Below are 13,188 nucleotides of genomic sequence, written 5' to 3' on the forward strand. Positions count from 1 at the left end.
GCTGGAAATTATAGACCAGTTAGCCTAACATCTGTGGTGGGTAAAATTTTGGAGTCTATTATTAAGGAGACAGTAGCAGAACATTTGGATAAACATAATTTAATAGGACAAAGTCAGCATGGCTTTACGAAGGGGAAGTCATGTCTGACAAATTTGCTTGAGTTCTTTGAGGACATAACGTACAGGGTGGATAAAGGGGAACCAGTGGACGTAGTGTATATAGACTTCCAGAAGGCATTCAACAAGGTGCCACATAAAAGATTATTGCTGAAGATAAAGAATCACTGGATTGGGGATAATATTCTGGCATGGGTGGAGGATTGGTTATCTAACAGGAAGCAGAGAGTTGGGATAAATGGTTCATTCTCGGACTGGCAACCTGTAGCCAGTGGTGTTCCGCAGGGGTCGGTGCTGGGTCCCCAACTTTTTACAATCTATATTAACGATTTGGCGGAGGGGACCGAGTGTAACATATCAAAGTTTGCAGATGATACAAAGATGGGAGGGAAAGTAGAGAGTGAGGAGGACATAAAAAACCTACAAGGGGATATAGACAGGCTGGGTGAGTGGGTGGAGATTTGGCAGATGCAATAAAATATTGGAAAATGTGAGGTTATGTACTTTGGCAGGAAAAACCAGAGAGCAAGTTATTATCTTGATGGCAAGAGACTGGAAAGTACTGCAGTACAAAGGGATCTGGGGGTCCTAGTGCAAGAAAATCAAAAGGTTAGTCTGCAGGTGCAGCAGGTGATCAAGAAGGCCAACGGAATGTTGGCGTTTATTGCTAGGGGGATAGAATATAAAAACAGGGAGGTATTGCTGCAGTTATATAAGGTATTGGTGAGACCGCACCTGGAATACTGCATACAGTTTTGGTCTCCATACTTAAGAAAAGACATACTTGCTCTCGAGGCAGTACAAAGAAGGTTCACTCGGTTAATCCCGGGGATGAGGGGGTGGACATATGAGGAGAGGTTGAGTCGATTGGGACTCTACTCATTGGAGTTCAGAAGAATGAGAGGCGATCTTATTGAAACATATAAGATTGTGAAGGGGCTTGATCGGGTGGATGCGGTGAGGATGTTCCCAAGGATGGGTGAAACTAGAACGAGGGGGCATAATCTTAGAATAAGGGGCTGCTCCTTCAAAACTGAGATGAGGGGAAACTTCTTCACTCAGAGGGTGGTAGGTCTGTGGAATTTGCTGCCCCAGGAAGCTGTGGAAGCTACATCATTGAATAAATTTAAAACAGAAATAGACAGTTTCCTAGAAGTAAAGGGAATTAGGGGTTACGGGGAGCGGGCAGGAAATTGGACATGAATTTAGATTTGAGGTTAGGATCAGATCAGCCATGATCTTATTGAATGGCGGAGCAGGCTCGAAGGGCCGATTGGCCTACTCCTGCTCCTATTTCTTATGTTCTTATATAAATGCAAATTGCAGTAAAGGGCTGTTCAAATAGACACATAATGGCAGTATTAATATGTTGTAGTAGCAACCAGAATACTTTCAGATACTGTACTGTGCTAAAGCTAACATCAAAAAGGTTTATATGGAGCGTATCAAATGGTGGTAATGAGTTACATTCCACAATCATGATGCATTTACACACTGAACCACTGAGAAAGATAGCAGAAGCCATTTTTGTAAAATACAATGCATTTTATTTCCATGCAAGTGCAGATATCATTAATTGCAATACATTATTTTAAAAGAAGTTACAAATGTATCCTTAGCACATTATTTGATTATACATTGCAACACTCTTTTTGCTGGCCTCCCATCCAATACCTTCGATAAACTCCAACTTGTCCAAAACTCAGCTGCACGTGTCCTGTCTTGCTCACCCATCACTCCCATCCTCACTGACCTACGCTGGTTCTCAGTTCACCAAAGTATCACATTTACAATCCTCATCCTTGTTATAAATCTCTCCATGGCTTTGCCTCACATCTTTGCATTTTTCTCCAGCCTCTTAAACCTCTATTCCTTTGATTCTGGCTTTTTGTGCATTTTCCCCATCCGTTTCATCCCACCATTGGTGGCAGAGCATTCAGCTGCCTCAATCCTACTGTTTTTTTTAAATTCCCTACCTAAACCTCTCTGCCTCTTCACCTTTTTAAAAAAAAAACAACTCAAGACTCATCTCTTTCACCTAGCTTTCAGTCACACTTTAATTTCTCCCTTCACGGAGAGGATTTGAGAATAAGTTATGTTAATTGTATTGTAAAACAAAGTGAATTTGCGCAGTGATTTTTAAAAAAATACTGCAGCCTGAGGTTTGTTGTGTTAATGAGCCATCTATCATTATAGTTTACAATGACCAGGGAAATTTGTTATCTCGTCCCTGGCCTAACAATTTAAAAAAAAATAAAACAACCACATCTATTATGGTGGGGATAGTTCTATTCATGTGAGACCAGTGTCTGCTGAGAATACATTCTTAGGAGAGGGGATAGTCTGTTTGGTTGACAGGTCTACTGGCAATTCCCTGAATAGGGAAGGAGGAGGATAGCCTACCATTCCACTTTCTGTGAAGAGTATAGGAAAAAAGAGACACTTGGGCACGCAGTTAGGTTTTACACAAGTGACTAAGGTATAGGCCTAGGGCACAGAGCTGAAGGCTAAAATGTAGGTCGTCAGTTTTTGCAGTTAGAATTTTTCTAGAAAGAAAATTAAGGCCAAAATAAGGAAGTCATCCCATGTGAGGGACAGGGCTCATTTTTTGAGGGAGAACTGAGATTGAGTGAAGGAAGTGGTATTTGCTTTGACTAGATGTTCATTTAGTGTCTGTAAAATAAATCAGCTTAATGATTTGCATCAGGCCTCATCCCACTAAAGTGTTTCTCACTTCACTATTTGAAAGACTGGAGAAGCACACATGAGGGCACATATGATACCTAGTTCAGATTACAAGAGGGTTCTATTGTTACACTACTCTATTCCACTATCATGTAATTAGATATTGTGTAAGATATTAGATATTGCGTAGGATGGGCACACTTATGAATGTAAGAGGCTTGAAGGAGTGACCAGCGCTGGTGTACCTGAGAAAATACCTAAGGCAGATCTAAAAGTTATAACATAGGAACAAGAGTAGGCCATTCTGCCTCTCGAGCCTGTTCCATCATTCAGTTAGATCATGTCTGGTCTCTACCTCAACTCCATTTACCTGCTTTTACTCCATATCCCTTGATATCCTTGCCCAACAAAAATCTAGCGATCTCAGTCTTGAAAATTTCAATTGACCCAGCATCCACAGCCTTCCGGGGGAGAGTGTACCAGATTTCCACTACCATTTGTGTGAAAAAATGCTTCCTTAATTCACTCCTAAATGGCCTAACTCTCATTTTAAGATTCTGCCTTTTTATTCTGTATTCCCCTACCAGAGGAAATTTATTTATCTTATCGAATCCCCTTGTCATTTTAAACACCTCAATTAGATCACTCGTCATCCTTCAAACCTCAAAGAAATACAAGCCAAATTTATGCATTCTGTCCTCTTAATTTAACGCTTTCAGCTCCGATATTCTGGTGAATCTGCCCTTTATTTGCCAAGGCCCGTATATCTTTCCTGTGGTTCGGTGCCTAAAACTGAACGGAGTACTGCAGATAGGGTCTGACCAAGGCTCAGCTGCTGAAGCATCGCTTCCTCACTTTTGAATTCCATTCCCTTGAGATAAAGGCCAACATTCCATTAGCCTTTTTGATTACTTTTTGTACCTGTGCACTAGCTTTTAGTGATTTGTGTACATGGACATCTAAATCCCTTTCCTCCTCCACAGCTCCTAGTCTCTCACCATTAAGAAAATATTCTGATTCGTCTTTCTCAAATCCAAATTGGATGACCTCACATTTTCTCACAGTAAACTCCATCTGCCTTGGTTTTGCCCACTCACTTAGTCTGTTTGTGTCCTTTGTAACTTCCTGCTCGCATCCACACAACTTACTATACCTCCTAACTGAGTATCATGTGCAAAAAAATATGACTTTTTCTTCATCCAAGTCATTAATATATATATCTGATGAATAGCTGATGCCCCAGTATCGATCCCTGGGGAACACCACTTGTCACATGCTGCCAATCAGTGAATGTTCCCTTTATCCCTACTCTCTGTCTCCTACGTTCCAGCCAATTACTGGCCCAGGTCACGAGGTTACCTCTGATTCTGTGCGCTTTCATTTTTGCTAATAATCTTTTGTGCCGAACCTTGTCAGATGCCTTCTGGAAGTCCAAATAGACACGAGTTGTGGTGTGCCCCAGAATTTGTGCGAGGACCTCCTCTATTTAAGTGATTTGAACACGGACACAAGAGGAATTATATCAAAGTTTGCTAATGATACTAAATTAGAGGGCATGGACAACTGTGAAGAAGAATGCAGGTGATTTCAGGAAGACAGACAGGTTATCAGAGTAGGCAGATAGGTGGCAGATGTAATTCAGTGTAAAGAAATGTGAAGTAGTACATTTGGGGGGGAAAAGAACAATGAAATGAAGTGTATCCTAAATGGTAAGATACTTAACGGAGAAGAGGAACAGAAAGATCTAGGGATGCAGATACATAGATCTTTAAAGGTTTGCGTCTGCAGGTTTTATCTACAGGGTCATTAAATATAAAAGCAAGAAAGTGATGTTGAATTTGTACAAGACATTGGTTAGATCACAGTTGGAGCATCGTGTACAGTTTTATGGTGTTTCATTGTAGCAACAATATTAGTGCCAAGGAACAGGTACAGTAAAGGTTTACTAGAACAATACTAGGAATGAGAGATTACAGTTGTGAAGAAAGGCTTGAAAAATTGGGGCTTTTTCACTGGAACAGAGAAGATTGGGGGATCTGTTGGAGGTTTTCAAAATTGTGGAAGGGTAAATAAATTGTTTCCACTAGTTAGCAAATTAGCAACTAGAGAGTATAGATTCCAAATTATTATTAGAAGAACGAAGGAAGAAGTTAGAAAAAAAAATTCAATAGAGGGTGAATGTTTTACTACAAGTGGCTATTGAAGCAATATCATTTAAAAGGGAATTAGGTAATATTTGAAAAACAATATAGGAAAAGGGCAGGGAAATGGGATTAGAGTATATAGCTTCAACTGAAGAGCATAGCTACATTTCTGGAACCACCGACAGTTTGCCACAAATTACAAATGCCCCTCTTTTTTCCCCTTTTCCCCAATAAGTTCAGTGTCCAGGAGAGTGTAAACGTTGCAAAAAATATTTTAGGGAGAAAAGGGTTATGCAGTGAACAATGGTGAAATCATTGGGGAAGCCAGCCTGGAGGAGTTACCGAGCCTAGTAAATTAAGGGAATCTGAATTCATATGCAAGGCTGCCTAACCATTGCAAAAATTGTAATTCTTTCTAGTCTGTGTTTCCCATCAGCAATCAACAATTAAATTAAAATATTTACTGCAATTGTATTAATGATGGGACTGCTTTAATAGTTAACAGTATTGTTTGTTTAAAGAATTGTTTTTAAACAATTTTATTCCACTTTATCTGAGAGAGAAAGTAACATCTATCCATCTATTTTACTTTAGTTGATCCCTCTATTCTTCTTCATTGGGCTTGGAGCTACTGGTGCAGGACTTTACATGTCACGTATGGCAGTGTTCAACCCTGATGTCTGGTATGTAGAATAATATAGCTTATGTTAGTTTCTTTTATATTTTTTTGTAAATATTTTCATTTTTTTTCTTCAGCTGGGACAAAAAGAACAACCCTGAGCCATGGAATAAATATGGTCCTAATCGCCAGTACAAGGTAACTTGGTGGAGAGAGAATTTGTTGAAAACATTTACTTGCAGTTGTATTGTTGGAAGCAAATTTACTTCCCCTCATGCATTTAAGAAAACTTAATGATAAAGCAATAGTCATAACTTAATGAATTGTGAAATGATTGAGGAACATGCCTGCTGATTGTTTTATTCTTATTTTGACAGTTTATTGCAGTCAACACTGATTATAAACAGCTTAAGAAGAATGGTCCTGACTTCTGAATGATTGCTAAAATGCCTTACTACCTTTGCTGAAATACCAAAATCTTCTAGAGCTAGATGCACAACACATTGTGTTTTAAATGATTACATTTATTGATCATGTGTTCGTTAATATTAGCAAAAAAATACTGAGTGTGAAGCTAGAAAACCTGCTTTATACTATCGTTGACTTTTGCAAATTCAGAAAATAAATCCTATTATGATCAATCATGTCAATAAAACTTTAAAATTTTCCTTGCTTCATTCTTTACTTTCAGATATAATAATCATTGTAATCTTTACATAGAGAGATGATAAATACATTTTATCTGATTTAAGTGGTTATTTATAGACAACTAGTCATTCAAATTATTGAACTTGAAATAGTATGGGACTTTAGGTTTATGTAGCTTTAAAAAAAAGGCATACAGTATCTGAACCCAAGTGTGTAAATTGTTCCTATGCAAAATTGAGGACTATGGAAATGTGGATAGAAGTCTAAAATATTAAAATATCATTGAGCCAACGGAATAAATAAAATGTGCATTTTCATGAATTCTTCCTAACTTATTTAATCTCCAAAAGGAGTTAAATAATCACAGGTAAAGCTTCCAAAACAATAAAACTCCTGGCTCCCAAAGGCAAGCAGGTTGAAACTTCAGGAGAATAAGCTAACATAATGGGCCGGATCTTGCTGGAGCAGGGCATCTCGTAGCCCGTGCCATTAGTTAGACTTTTTTTGCACCCTTCAGCTCAAATATTTTGCACCATAACTTGCTGGCAGTGAGCTGATCACAGCATGGCGAGGGCGACGGTGCATCTGGGATGTTAGTGAACGGCAGGACCAGCATCTCCTTAACCAGTGAGATTTAAGGATCGAGAAAGAAACAGGAACTGCAGAGAAGGAGGGTGAATTAGAGTGGGTGCATTAGTTAAATCAGGTACAGAAAGAGAGAGAGAAAGAAAAATTGGATTGAGCGAGGAAAAAAGACAAAGGAAAAGTGGAAAAAAAATTTGACATTTTCAAAATCTCTAACAACAATTTACTACATGCAGGAATGATTAACAGTTTAAATTGTTCCCATTCTGGGCCGGAGCGGTTGATTGGCATTGCATTAACGATGATCATGTCATTAAAAAGGTACTTACAATATTAAGTACCAGCCCTAACTTTCTGCAGCAAGCATAACCGACAATTAATGTGCAAATCCAGCAAGTTCTTAAAAGTAACGGGGACGCTAAAGCCGCAATGCCGTTTGTGCGAAGCAAAAGGCAGAGTGGTGTAAAGGCCAGCAAGTTCTGGAGATTCTCAACTCGGCGTTTGTCTTAATCCCCTGAACTGGTTGGCTGATTTGCGTATTAATAACGGGGTGCTTCGTTAATACGTCGTTACTTTTCCAGCAAGATCTGGCCCTTTGTAGCATTTTTGAATATTAAAGACGTAACACTTTTTTTCAGGCTTCTTCCCTGATGAGAACAAATTCAATTCTTTCAGCCCATCTTAGCTGTTTTTGAGACTCCGAACAGTTCATGTTGCTCTGAGCACAGAGATGGTGCTTGAAGGCGCATTGATCACTTATAAAGGTCATCTTTTTTTCCTCTTTTGCCCACTTCATGGCATAATACATCATTTTCATTTGTAGTCCGCTTAGTGTTCCTTAAGTCACTGGGAAAGCTAAAGGAAGTTTCACTGATTCCTGGCAGATATGGAGTAGATGGGAAGAGAATTAAAGATGCGGGCACAAACTTTGTCCAAGGGCTACAGTTCCCACAAGTGACTCTTGAGGGCTGCTCTCTCAAATCCAACATAAGGATAACTTTTTAGCAGCACTGTCCTATGTTTCCTGCCTGCTTTGCCCAGATATGGCCATGCATGAACAGAAATGGTCACCTATTTGGAAATAATTTAACATGAGTTTTATTTACATAATCAAGCCTTCTGTAAGAGACGTGATTGAGCTGCATACTTCCTTTTCATAATGTAATGATTGAAAAAGTAACCAGTAATTGAATTTTTTCTACAACGAGCTGTGTAATTAACTCACTTTGTGTCATTTCAGGTTCTGAGTTTGATTCAGTTTTCATCTTCATACATTATGCTGTAGCTATCAGAATTCCAAACTGCATTTTTAATCAATTTTTTGCATAGCAGTGTAATACCCAACATCTTGGAAAGTTATTTTAAGGAAGTTCTGTGTTTATTGCGTCATGTCAACCTGTTAGATCTGTAAAATGCATACACAGAGAAGCATGAAATAGAATATCTAGCCTCGTCAACTTGCATCGTCTATTTTTCTCTTTGACATGTCTCAAAAAAGCATGCACCGAGAGAAAGATTACAAACGCTATTGTAATGTATACTTAAATATTGTCTGAAACAATGAGGTTAGGAATTACATTCTTCACCTCATTACGAAGCACACCAGGCAGCAACAGCAAAAATAAGCACAAAAGATATAAAAGGATGAACTGGTTAGATTTCTAATTAATAGAATGCAGCTACTAGGTGCAAATTAAAAAAAACCTGAATATACAAGGTTCCAGCCCAGAAGATTTTATTCTCTATGAATGATAGCTTTTTTTTTTAATTGTCTGAGCGTTTATTCCTTTTCAGAGACCCATCTTTTTTTCATATCATCTTGTTAGAAGCAGTAGTACAAGTTCCTAGTGTCATAAAAATGAGTGGCCTGTTGGCAGTTAAACAATTCTCCAATGGAAGATAGTACTGTGAGGAAATCTTTCCATCACTGCCTTGAGGAATAGGATTCCTTTTTTTTAGTTCAAAAAAAAGTAGTGGGTTATGGTCAAGAAAACAGCAAGAAGTTATTTCAATTCCGTATTGTAGGAACGCTTAGGAGATGAGCTGTAAGAAGAAAATTCAAATAAAGACCAGTAATCTCTCATTGAGCACAAGAAATGGGTTTACTGTTAGAAAGAAATGTAATTAAATACTAAATATCAAAGGAAACAATCTTTCAGACTAGAAGTAAACAAAACAAAATAAAGAAATGGAGCCAGTTTTTTTTTAAAGAAAGATACACAGGATGAAATTGTTGATGGTAGCACTGCATGATGAGATATTGTTGGAAAGGGGAAATGCTGCTTGTGTTCCTTTTATTCAAACCTGTGTAATTGTAAAGGTATGTCAGTGGATCTGTGGCATTGTTGATGGGTAGTCTAGAGTTCTGAAGCTTGGCGTGTTCCTGCAGCAGCCTAAATCTGACAGCAACTTGCCCATTGTTGTAATACAGCAAATTTATTGAACCAATATTAAACTGACATGAGGTAAAAATAATACATATATCAATGATCCTGAAAGATACAGGCTGAAAATATTTGTAATACTATTTTCCTACCACTTCAGAAGAGGGTTGCAATACTAGAGATTTTGTTTATTCTCTTCCTAAAATCTCTTCTTAGTTATTTAATATACAGAAAAACCTGATAATTTACATAGTGTTTATATGTATGTGTGTGTCTATATCTATTTATTGCAGTCTCCCATGGTCGATTTCCAATATGTGCGACATGCAAGTGCTTTTATTTGCTTATTCTTCCCTCCTTTATTCTAAAGGAGAAGAGGATCTTGGGATTATCCTTATCCTCCTGGAATAATAGGAGGATTTGGTTGGATAGAAAGAGATGTGCTATTGCTTAAAGTCGTCCAACTAGATCTGGCAGTGGATAATTGGGCCCATTGAGCACCAGATGTACTCAATTCTGTGTCTCTGAGTTGAGGGTCCGGTGATATGAATTGAATTGGGAGAACTGTAGGGTTGGAAGATCACAAAGCACTTAGTAAGAATGAGGAAGTTGAAGTCAAAACCAAAGGAGCTATTGAGCAGGCCAACAGCAGCACCAATCATCATTCCTGGTAGATTGCAAGATATTTCTGGATTGTCTGAGCTAAAACTTTAAGGTAAGGAGGAAGAGGTCAATAGACATTGCTGACAGGTGCCCAGAGCAAGTTGAACTGTTAAGAAATCAATTGAATTTCTGCCACAGGAGTCCCATGCAAAGTATGGACCTAATCACGAAAGCACTCTTGTACTCCACTCCATACAATTCAGTATCCCTAAATTATCTACTTGAAATGTTCATTTGACAAGCATGGACTGATAGCTCTTTTCCAATGATAGGCATGCAGTTTAGCCAGCATATTTCAACTAATATTAGGGAAAGTATTGGGCCAATTTCTTTGGAGTGTATAGAGGACATGTTTTTACAGTACTTGATTTGTTTGCTGTACCCAACTCTTTAAAAAGGCTTTGATGGACACCTCTATCTTTCTAGAGACCATTCTTTACTCAGGAGTTTTAACTACAGGGAAGTTACCCTCAGGTACTTTCCCTGATAATAAATCCTTGATTGATTTCACAATATCATCAGTGCATCTAGTCTATCCCTACCTTCCAGTATAAGTTCCTTCAGTTTAGCCAATTGAAAGAATTCTTACAAGACCAGGTCAAGTCCAAGCTGAGTATAAATTTCCATTAAAATCTTGGAAGGAAATCTGTGCCCATTTTCCTTTCCCTGGAAATTCAGTTTCTAATTTTAAAGCCAGTTGGTCATAAGCTGATCTGATCTATGTTGTTAATACCTAGACTGGACGGGACTCTGCATATTCTGCTTTAGTGGATGGTAAAAATGTCTCAATTCTATTCTAATTGAGGACTGAATAAGACTATAGTCTTTACTATTTACCTTGTCAGCACATTACTCACTTACTGTTACCCACTGTATTGATCCCCACCCAAAATGTTACCCGTTTTTCCCTTTGAGATGCTGTGTATGGCCATTATTTTCTGTATTATCACTGGATGACTTTTTATTTGAACAATCTACAAGGCTAAAGGCAATAATAGTGCAGAATTATTTGTTTCAGTTTTCCATACTAAATTATTCATAATGCATCACAAATTAATCTTTTTTCCATTTTATTTTAACAAGAAATGGCTATAAGGTGAACCCAAACTATGCAACACAATATTCTGTTTTTACTGTACTTTTTACAGTGATATTATTGCAATCCTGACTATGCCTATATAGGTCCAAAAAGGATACATAGAGAAAGTACATGTGAAATGTTGTTGCCTCCAGGAAACAAGACAGCTAAAAGTTTTATAGTGAGGTGTAGGGAAGATAATATCTGCTTGTGATGATGCCATTTATCTAATGATGGATAAAGTAAAATCAGTTGCATCCTGGTGAATAGAATGCCCTCAAAACATTAGAAATTGGGAGACAGCTAGTAAAAAAAAAAAAAACCTGATTTAAAATCTGTATTAGAATTGCTATGAGCACTTTTTTTTTTATTTTGACATGTAAGGAGGAGCGATGTTTAGCTTTTGTGTTTTATATTACTATCATGTCAAAATTACTAAGAGAATAGTTCTATGGATTCATTTCTCCTGATATTTGAATTATTCTACTTTTGGAATGGAAGTCTGCTCCAGTCATTTTTGCGAAAGTGTCGACTTCATATTAAATGGTATGAGTCTCTTTTCCCTTCTACATTGCTGGTAGGAAAGAGTTTGCGTCATGTTAGTGTGGATTGAATTATTCTGCTTTGAATTGATTGCAGTGTGATTATCAACAGCAAGCCTGTCACTGTAGACTGCAGCAGGAAGAAGGCCAGTACATATTTGCTTTGGGAGCAAGTGACTTCTATTTTTAAAAAAAATCATCCTAGAAAATTGTAAAATCTACAATTTTGAGCAATTACTTTGGTCTGGTTTTTGAGTAGGTTAAGACCTTCTGCTCCTCTTAAAAACTAACAAAATATAACAGCCTGGTGGATATTGGGGCATGCAATTCAGTTCACCACTATTAAAGTATTTATATGGTAAAATTTAAAATTGTTGTGAAATAAAGTTAAATCCATGCGCAGAGGATGAGAGATTTTTCTCTGTGGCAAGTTTGCTTCACATTCTGTCCCAACAAATGAATCCAATCCCAACAAATCAGAACAGTCACTAATTACCTATAAAACAAATTAGTTGCTGGCTTATTCTGGAATACCATACAATCTTACAGCACATAAGGAGGCCATTTGGCCTGTAGTGCCTGCACCGGCTCTTTGAAAGAGCTGTCCAATTTAAGTCCCACACCCCAGCTTTTTCCCCACAACCCTACAAATGAGTCCAATTGTCTTTTGAAAGTTCCTGATTCCATCATCCTTTTAGTGCGTTCCAGGTCTTAACAACTGTGAAAAAAATTTCTCCTCATTTCCCCTCTAGTTCTTGCCAATTATTTTAAATCTGTGACCTCTGGTTACTGACCCACTTGCCAAAAGAAACAGTTTCTCCCTATTTGATCTATCAAAACCACTCATTATTTGAATATATCTATCAAGTCTCCCCTTAACCTTCTCTGCTCTAAGGAGAACAATCCTAGCTTCTCCAATCTCTTCATATAACTGAAGTCTCTCATCCCTGGCATCATCCTGGTAAACCTCCTCTGTACCCTCCCCAAGGCCTTGACATCCTTCCTGAAGTGTGGCACCCAGAATTATACACAATAGCTCAGCTGAGGTCTAACCAGTGATTTGTAAAGGTTTAGCATAACTTCCTTGTTTTTGGATTTACAAAGCCAAGTCTCCTACACGCTTTCTTACATGCCTTATCAAATTGCCCTGCCACCTTCAAAGATTTGTGAATATGCACCTCCAGGTCCCTCTGCTCTTGCACCCCCTCAAAATAGTACTATTTAGATTATACTGCCTCTCCATGTTGTTCCTCCCAAAGTGCATCACTTCACACTGAACCACATTAAATTGCATCTGCCATGTGTGCCCATTTCATAAGTCTGTCTATATCCTCCTGAAGTCTGCTACTATCCTTACTATTTACCACATTGCCAAGTTTTGTATCAACCGCAAACTTTGAAATTGTACTCCCTATACACAAGTCCAGGTCATTTATCTATAACAAGAAAAGCAATGGTCCTAATACCGATCCCTGGGGGATCCCCTGCATAATTCTCTTCAGTTAGAAAAACATCCATTCACCACTACTCTACCTCCTATCCCTTAGCCAATTACGTACCCAAGTTACCACCATCCTTTTAATCCCATGTGCTTCTATTGTCCCAATAAGTCTGTTATGTGGTACTTTAACAAGTGCCTTTTGAAAGTCCATATATACAACATCTACTGCACTACCTTAATCAACCCTCTCTGTTACTTCATCAAAGAACTCAATCAGGTTAG

General features: G+C 38.1%; 1 protein-coding gene across 1 annotated transcript in view; it reads left to right on the top strand.

Moving 5' to 3' along the window:
- Positions 1–6,232, top strand: part of LOC137332231 (uncharacterized) — a 32,930-nt gene extending 26,698 nt beyond the window's left edge. The window contains exons 5-7 of the mRNA XM_067995926.1: positions 5,541–5,629; positions 5,703–5,763; positions 5,943–6,232. Of these exons, the coding sequence (XP_067852027.1) occupies positions 5,541–5,629; positions 5,703–5,763; positions 5,943–5,999 (207 nt within the window). The 3' untranslated portion in view covers positions 6,000–6,232. The remainder of the gene's footprint in view (positions 1–5,540; positions 5,630–5,702; positions 5,764–5,942) is intronic.
- Positions 6,233–13,188: the final 6,956 nt, after the last annotated feature.

Source organism: Heptranchias perlo, chromosome 2 (assembly GCF_035084215.1).
Source record: "Heptranchias perlo isolate sHepPer1 chromosome 2, sHepPer1.hap1, whole genome shotgun sequence".
NCBI classification, from domain to species: Eukaryota; Metazoa; Chordata; class Chondrichthyes; order Hexanchiformes; family Hexanchidae; genus Heptranchias; species Heptranchias perlo.